Consider the following 21,445-nt stretch of genomic DNA (forward strand, 5'->3'; position numbering starts at 1 on the left):
CCGATGGGAAAGCTTTGCAGCTTCTTGTATCCAGAATGGAACCCAGAAACTTGACGTCCTGGATGAAAGAAAGACTGATTTGTCTTTGTTGAGATACAGACCTAGATGATTGAAAAAGCTGAACGCAACTTATTTTTTATTTATTTATATTTTTATTTATAATGCATGAACAAAACAGGCATGTCACATATAACCATCATCCACATCCCTTCTTCCCTCCACCCTCCTCCCGCCAAGCCATATTCCCCTCTTCCTCCTGACAGGACTGTACTCTGCTTCTCCAGAAGTCCGTAAAGTGCGAATAAACATTCCAAATTCGCCCCGCACTCAGCCAGTGCAGCCGTGTCCCTCCTCCTCTCTTATTCACAATCCCCCATCCAATCCATGATATCGACGCCATTTACCCATACTCTGTTGAATTTCTTTGGGCACCCTCTTGCCTTGTACGTTACTCTCTCCGCTGCCATGTATAGGTCCATGCCCCTTCTCCAATCATCTAACCTCGGTGGCGTGGGGACCCCCCACGCCCAGGCCACGTCTCTCTTAGCCACCACTAATGCAAGAGCTACAAAGATTAGGAGTGGGCGTTTGTTATGCCCAGGAGCACCAATTTGGGGTCTAACGGCAGAGTGACTTCCAGGACCTCTCCCAACTCTCCCAGGACCTCAGCCTAGTATGCCTGTAATACGGGGCACGTCCAGACAGTATGGTAAAAGTCCCCTTGCCCCTGACCGCATCTCAGACAATTTGGGTCGCTAGCCCTCCCCATGCTGTGCAACTGCACCCTGTCATAATATATCCTGTGCAGGATTTTATATTGAATAAGCTGCAAGTGGGACTTAATTGCGATGTCCCTTGGATGCATCAGGGCTGCCTCCCAATCCACTGTATCCATCTCCCCCACATTTTGCTCCCACAATTCTCTGAGCTTTACCAACCCATCCGGCATATTATTGATCAGTGTTTTGTAGGTCAGGGAAACTGTCTTGCACGGGATGCGTTCCTGCAATAAGCGTCCTTCAAGCGGGGCATACTCTGGTAAGGGCAAGGCAAGCGCCTCCTCCGCTCGCCACTCATGTCGCAATTGCGCATAGCTGAGGTACTGAGTGTGGTGCAGCCCGAATTCCGCCCTCAAGACCTGTAAAGACTTTAGTTCCCCCTCTTCATCAGATCCCCCAGTACGGAGATACCGATGTCGTCCCACCTCTTGAAACCTCGTAGCTTGTTCAGCTCCTTCAACCATGTGCAGTGCCATATTGGGGTCTGTTTCGTCGATGTAGGAGTCCAACCAATTGCTTTAGTCGCCCTCTCCCATATCCCTAGCATAACCCTTGTTGCTGAATGCAGTCTTTCCTTCCCCTTTCCCCCGTATATATAATATAGGCAGCTGCGCCGTGCCATTGTTCTCCTCTCTTGGCTGTATGTGGGATGGTCTGCTGGAGCGTGAAACCATTCATTGATGGGGGCTAGGTGTTCAGCCCAGTAATAGGCTTCAATATTCAGCAGGGAGATCCCTCGATTATACTGGTTTCTTTGCAAGGTCCCCAATGCTATTCTGGATTGTCTCCCCAGCCAGAGCAGTGATCTCAATTCAGCGTTTATATCAGTAAAAACCTGCCAGGGAAGTGGGAAATATTAATTTTGTAAGGCGTACAGAAACCGCGGTAGCGTAATCATTTAGAACATTTGCAGCACGTCCTAGGATCGTAAGGGGGAGCATCTTCCACCTAGCAGCGTCCTCAACAAAGTTTTCCAGCACCCGCTTAACGTTCTTCTGGTATGAGAGGCTTCTATCCAAGGTTATGTATACCCCCAAGTACACAAATCCCTCGTCTGTAGTCCTGAGAGCACCAGGTAGTAAAGACCAGTCCTCCCTCCGCCGGTAGTCGTATAATATTGACTTGTGCCAGTTTATCGTATAACCAGCATAAGCGCCATAACGGCTCAGCGTGACAAACAGCGCCGGGATTGTGGTGACAGGATGGGTGACATACAAGAGGACGTCATCCGCATATAGCGATATTTTTTCCTCATACGTGTCCGTCTGCTCTATTTTAAATCCCCTAATATCCTTGTTCTGCCTAATTTTGCACGCTACTACTTCTATGGTTAGGGCAAAGAGCAGTGGGGACAGGGGACATCCTTGCCTGGTCCCTCTTATTATGGGGAAATCCTCTGATAGCACCCCGTTGACTTTTACTCTGGCTCGTGGGTCCATATACAGTAACCTCACCCACTGCTGGAACTTGGGGCCAAATCCGAACTTGGATAGTACTCCTTCGAGGAAGGGCCAATGCACCGCGTCAAACGCCTTTTCGGCGTCCAGGGATAAAAACAAATGGGGGTCCTGACGATTGTGCACCTCCATCAGCCAGTTATGGGTCCTCCTAAGATTCAACCTAGTTGCCCTATCTGGCAGGAAACCAGTCTAATCCAAGTGGACCAGGTCGGGACCTGACGCAGTCGGAGGGCTAAGATTGTCGCCAGGGGGAGGAGCTACGCTAGCAACCAAGATGGCCGCGTAAGCTCCCGGCTCCGCCGACCTCCGCCAGTAGCTCGTAAATCCTAGTATTTATCCTGAATTTGCACCGGACTCCCGGGTGACTGAGGTGTTCCTGAATCTAAAGGTGCAATCCTGAGATTTCTATCTTCTCGAATGATGAAGATATGCCGTGTTATTATTCTCGGCCTAACCCAGCGTTGAAGCCGGGGCCTCGATTTCTAACCCATCCGGGTTGGAATTGAACAACATCAGCCGCGGGACTTGGGCGGCGTCCGATCTCCCGAAGTGGAGAATATCCTGACTGACTTGGATGGCGAGACTGTGGTCGGTTGACTCCGAAGATACAGCGGCGTGTCGCGCCGGTCGCTGTGGTCGGGGGTCCGTTGCCCGGAGGCTCTGCTAGGCTCCCGGGGCCGACGGGCTTGGATCCTCGCCGGTAGCGAAGGTGTCAATATCGCGAAATTGAGAGCGCCCGCTGTTGCCATCGGCCCCTCCTGTGCCTGATACCCCGGAGTAGTCGACCTCCGGGGTTCAAGACCTGATCTGTCGCTTTGCGAGAGGGGATGGAGCGGGTGGAATATACGCCGTCGCTGCGGAGCGTAATGGCCGCTGTTGGGGCGCTCCACTCGCAGGTCACCGCCATCATCCAGAAAATGGTCGTAACAGTTGACAATATCTGCCTGAGACCGGACTACGACCCCTCGATAGGTTTGAAACAAGCTGTGTTACCCGCGGAGTAGGTTAAGCCTGAGACTGAGGGCCCCGTGAGGAAGCCTGATTTGGTGTTTTCTGTCGGCTCCCACATACCAGCTAGCGAGCCTGGGACTACCATAAGCTCATCATGCGCACGACCGATACCGCCCAAGATGGACATAGAGGATCTTATACTCCATAATAAGTTCCTCAGTGACTATCTGAGTGACTCATTATCCTTTTCCGTCCAGTTGGCTCCATTACGTTCTTGTGTCTTCTCTTTGGTGGACAGTTATCTCGGTCGGACTCGTGGACTTCGAGTACTAATATCCTGGTTTCGATCCTACCGTACTGACTTTCACTTTTTGGAACATTTGGATACTTCTATTGAAATGGCGGTTCGAGCGGAGAGGGCTCGCATGAAAAATCGGAGTGGCCAGGGTTGAATTCGACTGTCTGGGTTTGATAAAATGGCTTCATTTGTTACGGGACTTGTAACCTATAATGATGTGTGAGTCGGGTGGTTTTTACAAACTCCCCCGGTTGGCTTGTAATTGTCGCTTTCAATTGTCTTGATTATATTTAGGGGTGGGTTGCTTCTGGCGGGGGGGTAAGGGAGACCGGGGGCCTGTTTGACATCTCCTCCTCCATTCTTTTCCTTCTTTTAGGTTTAGTTCTTGAGCGTCAGGCACGCTGCTAGTGGGGTTAGGCCGTAGCCATTGCAGGGGTGCAGGGTGGGAGGTTTGAGTTTTTTAAAAACATTTTGTCTTTGTTTAGTTCTATGGCCTTTGTTTTTTCCCCTTTTTTTTTCTTTCTCCTTTTTACGAGAGGTGGGTTGTCTATCCTGAATCTAATTTTCTCTCTTATCTGGGTGTCTACTCTCGTCTTAAATATCCTGAATCGTGGGTGGGCGGGTCCTGCAGACTGATGCTTACCGAGGTTGTTGATTATTCTGTCTCTCCTTTTTCATATGCTGTTTATTGATTTCTCTGCATTGGCCTCTTCACCTACATACGGTTGTAATCTATTCTGTTGTATGGCACCTGATATTTGTAATGTTTCCTCTTGTTTCACTTCAATAAAAAGATTTTAAAAAAAAAAAGATTGTCGCCAGGAGTTTAACCTCCACATTCAGGAGGGATATGGGGCGGTAAGACGCACACTCCTCAGGGGGTTTACCTTGCTTATAGATCGGGACAATTGTGGCCATACGCAGGTCTGGCGGTAAGATGCCCTCCTGGGCTGCCCCCTCAAACAGGGCCAGTAGGTGGCTACCAAGAAGCTCTGCCGTTTAAAAAAAAAAAAAATCAGCGGGATACCCATTTGGCCCAGGGGGTCCACGCAGGCACGCGGGACTATTTAACGCTTATGACTATACATGGAAATACCCTATGAGAGACTAGGACCGCGATTCTCTGATGGAATACCAGGAAGAGTTGGTTTGAGACCTTCAATGCGAATGGATGTGCTCACGTAAAATGTTTTCTGGATCTTAAACAGCTTGAATGATGTCTAGATCTTCTAGAACACCTCCCTGGTGTTCTACAGTGCTGGCTAACAGCCGTAGACCGTCTACGGAGAGGAGCAATTGACGAAGTCATTCGAAGAAGACACTGGCTGAGGAGTTGGTGGAGAAAAGACTTGTTAAGGAGCGGCAAGTGGTGGTGGTCTTGGGGCAGCGGGGATAAGAGAAGCGGGTGCCGGTGAAACACACCGTAGTAATGCTCAGTCAGCAAAGTATGGCTTATTGGTGATTACACCCTACATTACTCAGAGTCCAAAGTGTTTGGGTTTTTTCCTCCTCTTACTTTGTGAACCTACTTCCCTCAAAGGATGAGAGATCTGCTCAATGTTGTCCTCTTAGGAGATTACGTTTATTTCGATGTTGAGTGCTTTAATATCAAACCGTGCTTCCATGCTGATTTGCTTGGATCCTTCAAGAAGCTGTGCCAAGTTTCCAGCATTCTCAAGCTGCAGCCTATTCAGAGACACTACACTTTTTGTCTCACACTTTTCAATTAACAAGTGTTTGTGAAGGTCTTCTGTGCATTTTTAATTAAATAGCGTCTTTATCTATCTTTGAAGTTGCCACCTTCTTTTAGGGAAAATGAATGACAATTGTCCAGCATTAGGCAATCAAAGCTTTATTTTTGGATTCAATATTGAAAGTACGATACCGTATATATTTTGTAAAAAGTGGTCACAGATCACACACCTGAACATCCCCTAGTGGAGAACCTCTAGGTCTACTTTCACAAATTGCTATCTCTGCACAATCGCTTACATATACAATGATTATCTTGGTACCTTATGCTCCGGGGTGCGTCGGTGCAGAATCAGATCTCCGCTGAAGTGGAGCTGGCAGGCGTTGCACCATCTCTGCTGCGGCTTCACTCTCCTGTGAGAACAAAAGAAACAAACCTCCATTCATGCCAACCCTCAAGAGATAAAGGCTCAATCAAGCAACACTCTGTGCAGGCTTCAGTCTGCCCTTTGCGGCCCCCAGAGGCTGCCCCCCACCCCCCACCGACCTCAAGGTTTTTACTCTAAAACCAACCGCCATCCCTGCAACCCCACACCCCAGTCTGCCCTCTGCAACTTTCCAACCTCCCAAGTCATCTCCCTACACCAAACCACCTTCCTGGGCTGCTCTCTACAACGCCTTCATCACAAGGCTCTGCTCTGCACCACCCCACAGTCTGCCCTCTGCAACCCCATACTCTGTAAGACTGCCCTTTGGTACTCACCCACTTCCCAAGTCTATTGTCCACACCAAGCCTCTTCCTAAGACTGCCCTCTGCGGTGCCCACCCCCCTCCACAGCCCTCAAGACTGCCCTCTGAGGTGCCCAGCCCCCACGACTGCCCTCTGCGGTGCCCACCCCCTCCACAGCCTTCAAGAGTGCCCTCTGCGGTGCCCACCCCCTCCACAGCCTTCAAGACTGCCCTCTGCGGTGCCAGCCCCTCCACAGCCTTCAAGACTGCCCTCTGCGGTGTCCAGCCCCCTCCACAGCCTTCAAGACTGCCCTCTGCGGTGCCAACCCCTCCACAGCCTCCTTCAAGACTGCCCTCTGCGGTGCCCACCCCCTCCACAGCCTTCAAGACTGCCCTCTGCGGTGCCAGCCCCTCCACAGCCTTCAAGACTGCCCTCTGCAGTGCCCACCCCCTCCACAGCCTTCAAGACTGCCCTCTGCAGTGTCCACCCCCTCCACGGCCTCCTTCAAGACTGCCCTCTGCAATGCCCACCCCCTCCACAGCCTTAAAGACTGCCCTCTGCAGTGCCCACCCCCTCCACAGCCTCCTTCAAGACTGCACTCTGCAGTGCCCGCCCCTCCACAGCCTTCAAGACTGCCCTCTGCAGTGCACGCCCCTCCACAGCCTTCAAGACTGCCCTCTGCAGTGCCCACCCCCTCCACGGCCTCCTTCAAGACTGCCCTCTGCAATGCCCACCCCCTCCACAGCCTTAAAGACTGCCCTCTGCAGTGCCCACCCCCTCCACAGCCTCCTTCAAGACTGCACTCTGCAGTGCCCGCCCCTCCACAGCCTTCAAGACTGCCCTCTGCAGTGCACGCCCCTCCACAGCCTTCAAGACTGCCCTCTGCAGTGCCCACCCCCTCCACGGCCTCCTTCAAGACTGCCCTCTGCAGTGCCCACCCCCTCCACAGCCTCCTTTAAGACTGCCCTCTGCGGTACCAGCCCCTCCACAGCCTTCAAGACTGCCCTCTGCAATGCCCACCCCCTCCACAGCCTTAAAGACTGCCCTCTGCAGTGCCAGCCCCCTCCACAGCCTTCAAGACTGCCCTCTGCAGTGCCCAGCCCCCACGACTGCCCTCTGCGGTGCCCACCCCCTCCACGGCCTCCTTAAAGACTGCCCTCTGCAGTGCCCACCCCCTCCACAGCCTCCTTCATGACTGCCCTCTGCAGTGCCCACTCCTCCACAGCCTTCAAGACTGCCCGCTGTGGTGCCAACCCCCTCCACAGCCTTCAAGACTGCCCTCTGCAGTGCCCATCCCCTCCACAGCCTTCAAGACTGCCCTCTGCAGTGCCCACCCCTCCACAGCCTTCAAGACTGCCCTCTGCAGTGCCCACCCCTCCACAGCCTTCAAGACTGCCCTCTGCAATGCCCACCCCCTCCACAGCCTTAAAGACTGCCCTCTGCAGTGCCCACCCCCTCCACAGCCTTCAAGACTGCCCTCTGCGGTGCCCAGCCCCTCCACGGCCTCCTTCAAGACTGCCCTCTGCAGTGCCCACCCCCTCCACAGCCTCCTTCAAGACTGCCATTTGCGGTACCAGCCCCCTCCACAGCCTTCAAGACTGCCCTCTGCAATGCCCTGCCCCCTCCACAGCCTCCTTCAAGACTGCCCTCTGCAGTGCCCAGCCCCTCCACAGCCTTCCAGACTGCCCTGTGCAGTGCCCACCCCCTCCACAGCCTCCTTCAAGACTGCCCTCTGCGGTACCAGCCCCCTCTACAGCCTTCAAGACTGCCCCAGCCCCTCCACAGGCTTCAAGACTACCCTCTGCGGTGCCCACGCCCTCTGCAGTGCCCACCTCCTCCGCAGACTTCAAGACTACCCTCTGCGGTGCCAGCCCCTCCACAGCCTTCAAGACTACCCTCTGCGGTGCCAGCCCCTCCACAGCCTTCAAGACTACCCTCTGCGGTGCCAGCCCCCTCCACAACCTTCAAGACTGCCCTCTGCAGTGTCAGCCCCCTCCACAGCCTTCAAGACTGCCCTCTGCGGTGCCAGCCCCTCCACAGCCTTCAAGACTGCCCTCTGCGGTGCCCAGCCCCTCCACAACCTTCAAGACTGCCCTCTGCAGTGTCAGCCCCCTCCACAACCTTCAAGACTGCCCTCTGCAGTGTCAGCCCCTCCACCGCCTTCAAGACTGCCCTCTGCAATGCCCACTCCTCCACAGCCTTCAAGACTGCCCTCTGCAATGCCCACTCCTCCACAGCCTTCAAGACTGCCCGCTGTGGTGCCAGCCCCCTCCACAGCCTTCAAGACTGCCCTCTGCAGTGCCCACCCCTCCACAGCCTTCAAGACTGCCCTCTGCAGTGCCCATCCCCTCCACAGCCTTTAAGACTGCCCTCTGCAGTGCCCACCCCTCCACAGCCTTCAAGACTGCCCTCTGCAGTGCCCACCCCTCCACAGCCTTCAAAACTGCCCTCTGCGGTGCCCACCCCCTCCACAGCCTTCAAGACTGCCCTCTGCGGTACCATCCCCTCCACAACCTTCAAGACTGCCCTCTGCGGTGCCAGCCCCCTCACAGCCTTCAAGACTGCCCTCTGCGGTGCCAGCCCCCTCCACAGACTTCAAGACTGCCCTCTGCGGTGCCAGCCCCCTCCACAGCCTTCAAGACTGCCCTCTGCGGTGCCCGCCCCCTCCACAGCCTTCAAGACTGCCCTCTGCGGTGCCAGCCCCCTCCACAGCCTTCAAGACTGCCCTCTGCAGTGCCCACCCCCTCCACAGCCTTCAAGACTGCCCTCTGCAGTGCCCACCCCCTCCACAGACTTCAAGACTGCCCTCTGCGGTGCCCAGCCCCCTCCACAGCCTTTAAGACTGCCCTCTGCAGTGCCCATCCCTCCACAGCCTTCAAGACTGCCCTCGGAGGAGGAGCTACGCTAGCAACCAAGATGGCCGCGTAAGCTCCCGGCTCCGCCGACCTCCGCCAGCAGCTCGAATATCCTGCCTTCAATCCTGATTTCACACCTGATTCCCCTGTTTATGAAGTTTTACTGCTTCTAACGGTGCAATCCCGAGTTTTCTACCTCATCGGTTGACGAAGATACGCCGTGTCTCCATTCTCGGCCTAACATCGTATGGAAGCCGGGACCTCGATTTCTAACCTATCCGGTTTGGAAGTGATCAACAACGGCCGTGAGACCTGGACTGAGCCCGGTCTCCCGAAGTGTGCCGTGAATTGTTGCTTTTTGGTGACGGTCCCGAGATTGATCTACACCGAGGACACACCAGCGTGTTCCACCGGATGCCGTGGTGGGGGTCCGGTGCCCGAAGACCTTGCTGACCTCCCGGGGTCGACGGGACGGGGCCCTCGCTGACGGCAAAGGTGTGTTCTGCTATACAAGGAGCGCCCACTGTTCGACATCTGCTTTGCGTGGCCTGTTACCCCGGAGTAGCCGGCCTCCGGGGTTCAAATCCGGCTCTGACGCCTACTGAGAGGGGACGGAGCGGATGGAAGGCACGCCATCGCTGCAGGCCGTCGTGGCTGCCATTGGGGCGCTCCATTCACATACTTGCGCTGTGTTCCGGACACTGATCGTGAAAGTGGACGCTATCCTGGAACCGGAGGATGACTCTTTGCTGAGTTCTCCGCTGGCAAAGGTACCAGCGGTGCACCGAACGTCTGGAATCGAGCTCCCTGTGCTGATACCGGACTTCCTGAGCCCTGGCGGTTCCGAATCAACGACGTTCAAGCCTGTGCTTATCGCCAGCGTCTCCTGTTCGATTCTGTTTCCTTATGCTACATCTATGAACGGTCTCCAGTGTGGTAACAAGTTCTTCAGTGACTTTTTTAAATACGTGCTGTTTCTGGAAGCATTTCATCGTTTTATTCGTGAACTTTTATCCTGCATGCGACTATACTGCACTGACGAGAACTTTCATGGACGCTTTGCCTTTTTTATCAAGATGGCGGCTCGAGGGAAGAAGACTCTTAAGGAAGATCGTACCGGCCAGGGCTGAACTTTATTGCTTCGATCCGATATTGTAGCTTTCAGCAATGCCGGGGTTGTGCCTATATCGTAACGGGAGTTGGGTGGTTATTGACTATACTCCCCCGACTGGTTTATATATTTTGCTGAATGTTGGCTAAATTGCGTCTGGGGGTGGTCGCTGTTGGCGGGGGGCACGGGAGACCGGGAGTGTGTTTGGTTTCTCCTCCTCCACTCTTTCTCTCTTTCCCTTCTTTTAGGGTAGTTCTTGGGCGACAGGCACGCTGCTAGTGGGGTTAGGCCGAAGCCATTGCAGGGGTGCAGGGTGGGGGGTTAGGGGAAGGGTTTTTTTTTCCCTTTGTTTTGTTCTATGGCTCCTTTTATCTTTCCTTTTTCCTTCTACGAGAAGTGGGCTGTTTATTCTTCACGGGTCCTTTCTTGCTCGGGTGTCTACACTGGCTTTAATTACCCTGTATCATTGCGGATGGGGGCGGATGTGGTGGGATTGTTTTCGATCGTATGATAGACTGTTTATTCTTCCTCTCTGCTGTGTATAATCGTGTCATACCATGGGTTCCTTACGATGGTTTTTGTATGTATATTTCCCCCGCCTGTCCCTTTCCTGCATTGTACCGTTTGGCACCTGATATTTGTAATGCCTACTCTTGTCTTACTGTTAAAATAAAAAATATATATATAAAAAAAAAAATACTGCCCTCTGCGGTGCCAGCCCCGCCACAGCCTTCAAGACTGCCCTCTGCAGTGCCCGCCCCCTCCACAGCCTTCAAGATTGCCCTCTGTGGTGCCAGCCCCCGCCACAGCCTTCAAGACTGCCCTCTGCAGTGCCCACCCCCTCCACAGCCTTCAAGACTGCCCTCTGCAGTGCCCACCCCCTCCACAGACTTCAAGACTGCCCTCTGCGGTGCCCAGCCCCCTCCACAGCCTTTAAGACTGCCCTCTGCAGTGCCCATCCCTCCACAGCCTTCAAGACTGCCCTCGGAGGAGGAGCTACGCTAGCAACCAAGATGGCCGCGTAAGCTCCCGGCTCCGCCGACCTCCGCCAGCAGCTCGAATATCCTGCCTTCAATCCTGATTTCACACCTGATTCCCCTGTTTATGAAGTTTTACTGCTTCTAACGGTGCAATCCCGAGTTTTCTACCTCATCGGTTGACGAAGATACGCCGTGTCTCCATTCTCGGCCTAACATCGTATGGAAGCCGGGACCTCGATTTCTAACCTATCCGGTTTGGAAGTGATCAACAACGGCCGTGAGACCTGGACTGAGCCCGGTCTCCCGAAGTGTGCCGTGAATTGTTGCTTTTTGGTGACGGTCCCGAGATTGATCTACACCGAGGACACACCAGCGTGTTCCACCGGATGCCGTGGTGGGGGTCCGGTGCCCGAAGACCTTGCTGACCTCCCGGGGTCGACGGGACGGGGCCCTCGCTGACGGCAAAGGTGTGTTCTGCTATACAAGGAGCGCCCACTGTTCGACATCTGCTTTGCGTGGCCTGTTACCCCGGAGTAGCCGGCCTCCGGGGTTCAAATCCGGCTCTGACGCCTACTGAGAGGGGACGGAGCGGATGGAAGGCACGCCATCGCTGCAGGCCGTCGTGGCTGCCATTGGGGCGCTCCATTCACATACTTGCGCTGTGTTCCGGACACTGATCGTGAAAGTGGACGCTATCCTGGAACCGGAGGATGACTCTTTGCTGAGTTCTCCGCTGGCAAAGGTACCAGCGGTGCACCGAACGTCTGGAATCGAGCTCCCTGTGCTGATACCGGACTTCCTGAGCCCTGGCGGTTCCGAATCAACGACGTTCAAGCCTGTGCTTATCGCCAGCGTCTCCTGTTCGATTCTGTTTCCTTATGCTACATCTATGAACGGTCTCCAGTGTGGTAACAAGTTCTTCAGTGACTTTTTTAAATACGTGCTGTTTCTGGAAGCATTTCATCGTTTTATTCGTGAACTTTTATCCTGCATGCGACTATACTGCACTGACGAGAACTTTCATGGACGCTTTGCCTTTTTTATCAAGATGGCGGCTCGAGGGAAGAAGACTCTTAAGGAAGATCGTACCGGCCAGGGCTGAACTTTATTGCTTCGATCCGATATTGTAGCTTTCAGCAATGCCGGGGTTGTGCCTATATCGTAACGGGAGTTGGGTGGTTATTGACTATACTCCCCCGACTGGTTTATATATTTTGCTGAATGTTGGCTAAATTGCGTCTGGGGGTGGTCGCTGTTGGCGGGGGGCACGGGAGACCGGGAGTGTGTTTGGTTTCTCCTCCTCCACTCTTTCTCTCTTTCCCTTCTTTTAGGGTAGTTCTTGGGCGACAGGCACGCTGCTAGTGGGGTTAGGCCGAAGCCATTGCAGGGGTGCAGGGTGGGGGGTTAGGGGAAGGGTTTTTTTTTCCCTTTGTTTTGTTCTATGGCTCCTTTTATCTTTCCTTTTTCCTTCTACGAGAAGTGGGCTGTTTATTCTTCACGGGTCCTTTCTTGCTCGGGTGTCTACACTGGCTTTAATTACCCTGTATCATTGCGGATGGGGGCGGATGTGGTGGGATTGTTTTCGATCGTATGATAGACTGTTTATTCTTCCTCTCTGCTGTGTATAATCGTGTCATACCATGGGTTCCTTACGATGGTTTTTGTATGTATATTTCCCCCGCCTGTCCCTTTCCTGCATTGTACCGTTTGGCACCTGATATTTGTAATGCCTACTCTTGTCTTACTGTTAAAATAAAAAATATATATATAAAAAAAAAAATACTGCCCTCTGCGGTGCCAGCCCCGCCACAGCCTTCAAGACTGCCCTCTGCAGTGCCCGCCCCCTCCACAGCCTTCAAGATTGCCCTCTGTGGTGCCAGCCCCCGCCACAGCCTTCAAGACTGCCCTCTGCAGTGCCCACCCCCTCCACAGCCTTCAAGACTGCCCTCTGCAGTGTCAGCCCCTCCACAGCATTCAAGACTGCCCTCAGCAGTGCCCACCCCCTCCACAGCCTCCTTCAAGACTGCCCTCTGCGGTGCCCAGCCCCCTCCACAGCCTTCAAGACTGCCCTCTGTAGTGCCCAGCCCCCTCCACAGCCTTCAAGACTGCCCTCTGCAATGCCCACCCCCTCCACAGCCTCCTTCAAGACTGCCCTCTGCGGTGCCCAGCCCCCAAGACTGCCCTCTGCGGTGCCCACCCCTCCACAGCCTTCAAGACTGCCCTCTGCGGTGCCAGCCCCCTCACAGCCTTCAAGACTGCCCTCTGCGGTGCCAGCCCCCTCCACAGACTTCAAGACTGCCCTCTGCGGTGCCAGCCCCTCCACAGCCTTCAAGACTGCCCTCTGCGGTGCCAGCCCCCTCCACAGCCTTCAAGACTGCCCTCTGCGGTGCCAGCCCCCTCCACAGCCTTCAAGACTGCCCTCTGCAGTGCCCAGCCCCTCCACGGCCCTCAAGACTGCCCTCTGCAGTGCCCATCCCCTCCACAGCCTTTAGACTGCCCTCTGCAGTGCCCATCCCTCCACAGCCTTCAAGACTGCCCTCTGCGGTGCCAGCCCCCTCCACAGCCTTCAAGACTGCCCTCTGCAGTGCCCACCCCCTCCACAGCCTTCAAGACTGCTCTCTGCGGTGCCCACCCCTCCACAGCCTTCAAGACTGCCCACTGCGGTGCCCACCCCTCCACAGCCTTCAAGACTGCCCTCTGCGGTACCACCCCCTCCACAGCCTTCAAGACTGCCCTCTGCGGTGCCAACCCCCTCCACAGCCTTCAAGACTGCCCTCTGCAGTGCCCATCCCCTCCACAGCCTTCAAGACTGCCCTCTGCTGTGCCCACCCCCTCCACAACCTTCAAGACTGCCCTCTGCAGTGCCCATCCCTCCACAGCCTTCAAGACTGCCCTCTGCGGTGCCAGCCCCCTCCACAGCCTTCAAGACTGCCCTCTGCAGTGCCCACCCCCTCCACAGCCTTCAAGACTGCTCTCTGCGGTGCCCACCCCTCCACAGCCTTCAAGACTGCCCTCTGCGGTGCCCACCCCTCCACAGCCTTCAAGACTGCCCTCTGCGGTACCACCCCCTCCACAGCCTTCAAGACTGCCCTCTGCGGTGCCAACCCCCTCCACAGCCTTCAAGACTGCCCTCTGCGGTGCCCAGCCCCCTCCACAGCCTTCAATACTGCCCTCTGCGGTGCCACCCCCTCCACAACCTTCAATACTGCCCTCTGCGGTGCCACCCCCTCCACAACCTTCAAGACTGCCCTCTGCGGTGCCAGCCCCCTCCTAGCCTTCAAGACTGCCCTCTGCGGTGCCAGCCCCCTCCACAGCCTTCAAGGCTGCCCTCTGCAGTGCCCACCCCCTCCACAGCCTTCAAGACTGCCCTCTGCTGTGCCCACCCCCTCCACAGACTTCAAGACTGCCCTCTGCGGTGCCCAGCCCCCTCCACAGCCTTTAAGACTGCCCTCTGCGGTGCCCACCCCTCCACAGGCTTCAAGACTGCCCTCTGCAGTGCCAGCCCCTCCACAGCCTTCAAGACTGCCCTCTGCAGTGCCCACCCCCTTCACAGCCTCCTTCAAGACTGCCCTCTGCGGTGCCCACCCCTCCACAGGCTTCAAGACTGCCCTCTGCAGTGCCAGCCCCTCCACAGCCTTCAAGACTGCCCTCTGCAGTGCCCACCCCCTTCACAGCCTCCTTCAAGACTGCCCTCTGCGGTGCCCGCCCCCTCCACAGCCTTCAAGACTGCCCTCTGCGGTGCCCAGCCCCCTCCACAGCCTTCAAGACTGCCCTCTGCGGTGCCCACCCCCCTCCACAGCCTTCAAGACTGCCCTCTGCAGTGCCCACCCCCTCCACAGCCTTCAAGACTGCCCTCTGCAGTGTCAGCCCCTCCACAGCATTCAAGACTGCCCTCAGCAGTGCCCACCCCCTCCACAGCCTCCTTCAAGACTGCCCTCTGCGGTGCCCAGCCCCCTCCACAGCCTTCAAGACTGCCCTCTGTAGTGCCCAGCCCCCTCCACAGCCTTCAAGACTGCCCTCTGCAATGCCCACCCCCTCCACAGCCTCCTTCAAGACTGCCCTCTGCGGTGCCCAGCCCCCAAGACTGCCCTCTGCGGTGCCCACCCCTCCACAGCCTTCAAGACTGCCCTCTGCGGTGCCAGCCCCCTCACAGCCTTCAAGACTGCCCTCTGCGGTGCCAGCCCCCTCCACAGACTTCAAGACTGCCCTCTGCGGTGCCAGCCCCTCCACAGCCTTCAAGACTGCCCTCTGCGGTGCCAGCCCCCTCCACAGCCTTCAAGACTGCCCTCTGCGGTGCCAGCCCCCTCCACAGCCTTCAAGACTGCCCTCTGCAGTGCCCAGCCCCTCCACGGCCCTCAAGACTGCCCTCTGCAGTGCCCATCCCCTCCACAGCCTTTAGACTGCCCTCTGCAGTGCCCATCCCTCCACAGCCTTCAAGACTGCCCTCTGCGGTGCCAGCCCCCTCCACAGCCTTCAAGACTGCCCTCTGCAGTGCCCACCCCCTCCACAGCCTTCAAGACTGCTCTCTGCGGTGCCCACCCCTCCACAGCCTTCAAGACTGCCCACTGCGGTGCCCACCCCTCCACAGCCTTCAAGACTGCCCTCTGCGGTACCACCCCCTCCACAGCCTTCAAGACTGCCCTCTGCGGTGCCAACCCCCTCCACAGCCTTCAAGACTGCCCTCTGCAGTGCCCATCCCCTCCACAGCCTTCAAGACTGCCCTCTGCTGTGCCCACCCCCTCCACAACCTTCAAGACTGCCCTCTGCAGTGCCCATCCCTCCACAGCCTTCAAGACTGCCCTCTGCGGTGCCAGCCCCCTCCACAGCCTTCAAGACTGCCCTCTGCAGTGCCCACCCCCTCCACAGCCTTCAAGACTGCTCTCTGCGGTGCCCACCCCTCCACAGCCTTCAAGACTGCCCTCTGCGGTGCCCACCCCTCCACAGCCTTCAAGACTGCCCTCTGCGGTACCACCCCCTCCACAGCCTTCAAGACTGCCCTCTGCGGTGCCAACCCCCTCCACAGCCTTCAAGACTGCCCTCTGCAGTGCCCATCCCCTCCACAGCCTTCAAGACTGCCCTCTGCGGTGCCCAGCCCCCTCCACAGCCTTCAATACTGCCCTCTGCGGTGCCACCCCCTCCACAACCTTCAATACTGCCCTCTGCGGTGCCACCCCCTCCACAACCTTCAAGACTGCCCTCTGCGGTGCCAGCCCCCTCCTAGCCTTCAAGACTGCCCTCTGCGGTGCCAGCCCCCTCCACAGCCTTCAAGGCTGCCCTCTGCAGTGCCCACCCCCTCCACAGCCTTCAAGACTGCCCTCTGCTGTGCCCACCCCCTCCACAGACTTCAAGACTGCCCTCTGCGGTGCCCAGCCCCCTCCACAGCCTTTAAGACTGCCCTCTGCGGTGCCCACCCCTCCACAGGCTTCAAGACTGCCCTCTGCAGTGCCAGCCCCTCCACAGCCTTCAAGACTGCCCTCTGCAGTGCCCACCCCCTTCACAGCCTCCTTCAAGACTGCCCTCTGCGGTGCCCAGCACCCTCCACAGCCTTCAAGACTGCCCTCTGCGGTGCCCGCCCCCTCCACAGCCTTCAAGACTGCCCTCTGCGGTGCCCAGCCCCCTCCACAGCCTTCAAGACTGCCCTCTGCGGTGCCCACCCCCCTCCACAGCCTTCAAGACTGCCCTCTGCAGTGCCCACCCCCTTCACAGCCTCCTTCAAGACTGCCCTCTGCGGTGCCCAGCACCCTCCACAGCCTTCAAGACTGCCCTCTGCGGTGCCAGCCACCTCCACAGCCTTCAAGACAGCCCTCTGCGGTGCCCGCCCCCTCCACAGCCTTCAAGACAGCCCTCTGCGGTGCCCGCCCCCTCCACAGCCTTCAAGACTGCCCTCTGCAGTGCCCACCCCCTCCACAGCCTTCAAGACTGCCCTCTGCGGTGCCCAGCACCCTCCACAGCCTTCAAGACTGCCCTCTGCGGTGCCAGCCACCTCCACAGCCTTCAAGACTGCCCTCTGCAGTGCCAGCCACCTCCACAGCCTTCAAGACAGCCCTCTGCAGTGCCAGCCACCTCCACAGCCTTCAAGACTGCCCTCTGCAATGCCCACCCCCTCCACAGCCTCCTTCAAGACTGCCCTCTGCGGTGCCCAGCCCCCAAGACTGCCCTCTGCGGTGCCCAGCCCCCTCCACAGCCTTCAAGACTGCCCTCTGCGGTGCCCACCCCTCCACAGCCTTCAAGACTGCCCTCTGCGGTGCCCACCCCCCTCCACAGCCTTCAAGACTGCCCTCTGCGGTGCCCACCCCTCCACAGCCTTCAAGACTGCCCTCTGCAGTGCCCAGCACCCTCCACAGCCTTCAAGACTGCTCTCTGCGGTGCCCACCCCCTCCACAGCCTTCAAGACTGCCCTCTGCGGTGCCCGCCCCCTCCACAGCCTTCAAGACTGCCCTCTGCTGTGCCCGCCCCCTCCACAGCCTTCAAGACTGCCCTCTGCGGTGCCCAGCCCCTCCACAGCCTTCAAGACTGCCCTCTGCGGTGCCCGCCCCCTCCACAGCCTTCAAGACTGCCCTCTGCGGTGCCAGCCCCCGCCACAGCCTTCAAGACTGCCCTCTGCGGTGCCCAGCCCCTCCACAGCCTTCAAGACTGCCCTCTGCGGTGCCCAGCCCCCTCCACAGCCTTCAAGACTGCCCTCTGCGGTGCCCACCCCTCCACAGCCTTCAAGACTACCCTCTGCAGTGCCCAGCCCCCTCCACAGCCTTCAAGACTGCCCTCTGCAGTGCCCACCCCCTCCACAGCCTTCAAGACTGCCCTCTGCGGTGCCCAGCACCCTCCACAGCCTTCAAGACTGCCCTCTGCAGTGCCCAGCCCCTCCACGACCCTCAAGACTGCCCTCTGCAGTGCCCATCCCTCCACAGCCTTCAAGACTTCCCTCTGCAGTGCCCACCCCCTCCACAGCCTTCAAGACTGCCCTCTGCAGTGCCCACCCCCTCCACAGCCTTCAAGACTGCCCTCTGCAGTGCCCACCCCCTCCACAGCCTTCAAGACTGCCCTCTGCGGTGCCCACCCCTCCACAGCCTTCAAGACTGCCCTCTGCGGTGCCCACCCCAGCCACAGCCTTCAAGACTGCCCTCTGCGGTGCCAGCCCCTCCACAGCCTTCAAGACTGCCCTCTGCGGTGCCAGCCCCCTCCACTACCTTCAAGACTGCCCTCTGCATTGCCAGCCCATTCCACAACCTTCAAGACTGCCCTCTGCGGTGCCCACCCCCTCCACAGCCTTCAAGACTGCCCTCTGCGGTGCCAGCCCCCGCCACAGCCTTCAAGACTGCCCTCTGCAGTGCCCACCCCCTCCACAGCCTCCAAGACTGCCCTCTGCAGTGCCAGCCCCCTCCACAGCCTTCAAGACTGCCCTCTGCAGTGCCCACCCCCGCCACAGCCTTCAAGACTGCCCTCTGCAATGCCCAGGCCCTCCACAGCCTTCAAGACTGCCCTCTGCGGTGCCCACCCCCTCCACAGCCTTCAAGACTGCCCTCTGCAGTACCACCCCCTCCACAACCTTCAAGACTGCCCTCTGCGGTGCAAAACGTAGGGGCGTGGCCAAGATGGCGACGGAGTGAGACGTGCCTTTGTGTCCCTCCGGCGCCACAAATTGCCCAGCGTTGAGAAGCTGCCTCCTGGGGCTGACTTCAGGCTCGAACATGTGCCTGCTGATGCCCGTTGCCTGAGGGGAGCGAGGGGCGTCACTTTTCTGCCTCCCGGAGCGAGATAAGTGGCGATCCGAGGAAGAGCGAATCGAGGCCTGGCTCTGCGACCTCTGTTGCTTCTGCCCGATCGGACTGCTGCTGGCTCCCGCGCCCGACCTGGCAGGGACGAATTGATGTGGGCTGCCGGAGACTGCACGCGGACAGCTTGGAGCCCCTTGCGGTGAGGCGGCCTCGCGCTTCGGCCGGAGCCGGGTCTCGCAGACCCCTGGTGTGGTGCCGCGTCCGGTGATCGGGCCGCTCCCGGGGGCCGGCGCCCGCTAATCGAGGCCGGCGCTTTTGGGACTATCCGAGCCGGGCGCCCTGCCGTGCTTCACGGTCCCCCCACACTTCCGAGGGGCGGCGGAGTCGGCGTTGCAGGGGCCCTGTGCCTGGAGGAGCGTGGAGAGCTGCGTGGGGTCCCCAATTGGATCGGGGGACCTTGGGCACCGGTGTGGCCACAACTCCACGTGGCGCCGAGGCCGGCCGGTGTTGGAGCGGCGGTGATCTGTGGGCTTGCAGTGGGCCCTCGGGATCGAGCCTAGCCAGAGGAAGATCAGTCAGTGGGGGATCGGCCGCTGACGGGGGAGCAGAGCGACCTATGCCTGGCATAGTGCTGCCTTGGCGCTGAGGCCTGGACTGTTTCTGGGGGGCCCTGAACCTTCCACTGACTGCCCAAAGGGAGGAGCGGCAGCTGCGACCGACGTTGTTAACCTGTGGTCTCACTGTGGGCCCCTTACCCGGGGTTGCCACCCATAACTGGCAGTGTGGTTAGACGTGGCGGACAGTGGAGGCCAGGTTCTGCAGCACGGCGGACCTGCGCCTTGTGGAGCCTTTCAGTGGCGGCGAACAACGGTGCCTTTAGATTCCGGGCTCCAGCGTTGAGGACGACTGAGTGAGTGCCCGCCAAGAGATCCAGGCTACGGGACTAAGGGGGTACAGGCGGTGTTGCAAAACCTTGATTGGGGACGCCTGATTTGCACTCCGGACGTGTGCTGTGTAGGGGGTGTTCAGGCTAGCTCTCCTGTACCCGGGTGGGCCTCTGGATTGGCGGTATGACGACCAGACCCCGTAAGGACAAACCGGGCAAGGATGGAGTGCCGAAGGGTCCGCCGCCTGCATCGTCCCCTGGGACCAGCAAATCGCCCCCGCGAGGAGACGATGACGCGCCCGCCACCAAGGCCTTTATGGTTGAGCTCTTTACAGCCATCAAGGAAGACATCTCGGAGCTCCGCTCCCAGCTGGCATCGGACCTGCGTGAGGTGAGGATGGATGTGGACGGCATAGGAGAGCGGGTGGCGACCTTGGAGGAACATGACCTGGGGCTAGCGGGAGATGTGCACCAGCTCCAGCAGGAAGTGCTTCGACTGACGGAGCAGAATCTGGACCTCCAGGCCCATGCAGAGGACTTACAATACAGGTCGCGCTGAAACAATATCAGGATCCGAGCGGTGCCCTGGGAAGGAGAAGGGGGGGACTTGCGAGGCTATGTGGAAGCCCTCTTCCTACAGATCTTGGCGGAAGACGACCTCAAAGAAATTCGTATGGATAGGGTCCACCGGGTGGGCTTGCCGCGGGGCCAGAGAGCACCACCGCCTGATATTTATTTATTTATTATTTATAGAACTTATAGAGCGCACTGTCGCCATTGCAGGCATCCTAGCGCTGGCTGATATATTGGTCTGTGTCCATGACTTCCAGCTGAAGGAGCGCATACTTAGGAAGGCACGAGGAATTAATCCCCTGCAATTTCGTGACCACCGTCCTCAGCTCTTTCAAGACCTGGCTGTTTCGACACTGCAGAAACGAAGAGACTTCCGCCCTGTGACCACATTCCTAAGAGATCAGAATGTGGCCTACTCCTGGGGCCACCCTTATCGCCTCATCTTTCTACGGCAAAACAGGCTTGTCCAGGTCAGATCTTTATCAGCAGCCAGGGAGCTCCTTGGCCTGGATGACGCCACCACGACCTCCGGGGAGGGGGGCTCCCCATCGGGGCGTCTATCGCGCTCCCTGGCCTGGCGGAGAGGGGAACGGTCTGCAGCAACAGGGGGGGCGGAGCTATCGGCTCGCCTGCACGAGAGGGGCACGGCGGGAAGGGGTGGGAGGGTAGTGGTGGTAGCGGAGGGTCTTGTGTGCCATTGTTCCATGGCTATGCCCGCTCACTTTTGACAACTGTAGACGGGATTACGAGGTCCAACGGTCGGAGCGGTTCCGCCATACCCAATTACTCCATTGGGCGCTGTCCCCCTCGGTCAGAGATGCGGCCACCAGACCGCTTACCCCCTTCGAAACCTTCCTTTCTAAGACATCCACCATGCGGGGGGTCATTTCCTTCCTCTATAGCCTCCTGCTTTCTATGACCATTTCCCCTAGACCGGGATACATTTCCCTTTGGGAAGAACTCCTCGGACGTAATATCTCAGATGGGGAGTGGTCCCACCTGTGGCATGATATAGCTAAACACAACCATTCGGTGGAGCTTAGGGAGGCCCATCTTAAAACGATGACGGACTGGTACTTATATCCGGCTAAGTTGAGCCAGATTTTTCCGGGCTCCTCGGATAGATGTTGGAGGGGCTGTGGCCTGCTGGGAGACTTCAGGCACATCTGGTGGGACTGCCCTGTCATCCGTCCCTATTGGGAGGAGATCCTATCCCATATTAAGGAGATTCTGGGCTACCCGAATTCGGATTCTATGGCCCATATTTTGCTGGGTCTTCGGGATCCGAATCTTGAACACCAAACCAGGGCAGACAAAAAGATACTTTGGCTTTGTATTGGATCGGCCAAACTGACCCTAGCAGCGGCCTGGAAGAAGAAGGAAGCACCAGCGCTTTCACTGTGGCATGCGAGATTATG

General features: G+C 57.8%; 1 protein-coding gene across 9 annotated transcripts in view; it reads right to left on the bottom strand.

The window, feature by feature from the left end:
• CIZ1 (CDKN1A interacting zinc finger protein 1) overlaps window positions 1-21,445 on the bottom strand; it is a 582,047-nt gene that overhangs the window by 80,157 nt on the left and 480,445 nt on the right. For all 9 annotated transcript variants that reach the window (XM_078646619.1, XM_078646621.1, XM_078646624.1 and 6 more), the window contains one exon: window positions 5,504-5,594. In XM_078646619.1, the coding sequence (XP_078502745.1) occupies window positions 5,504-5,594 (91 nt within the window). The remainder of the gene's footprint in view (window positions 1-5,503; window positions 5,595-21,445) is intronic.

The sequence above is a fragment of the Lissotriton helveticus genome, chromosome 5_2 (assembly GCF_964261635.1).
Source record: "Lissotriton helveticus chromosome 5_2, aLisHel1.1, whole genome shotgun sequence".
Lineage (NCBI taxonomy): Eukaryota > Metazoa > Chordata > Amphibia > Caudata > Salamandridae > Lissotriton > Lissotriton helveticus.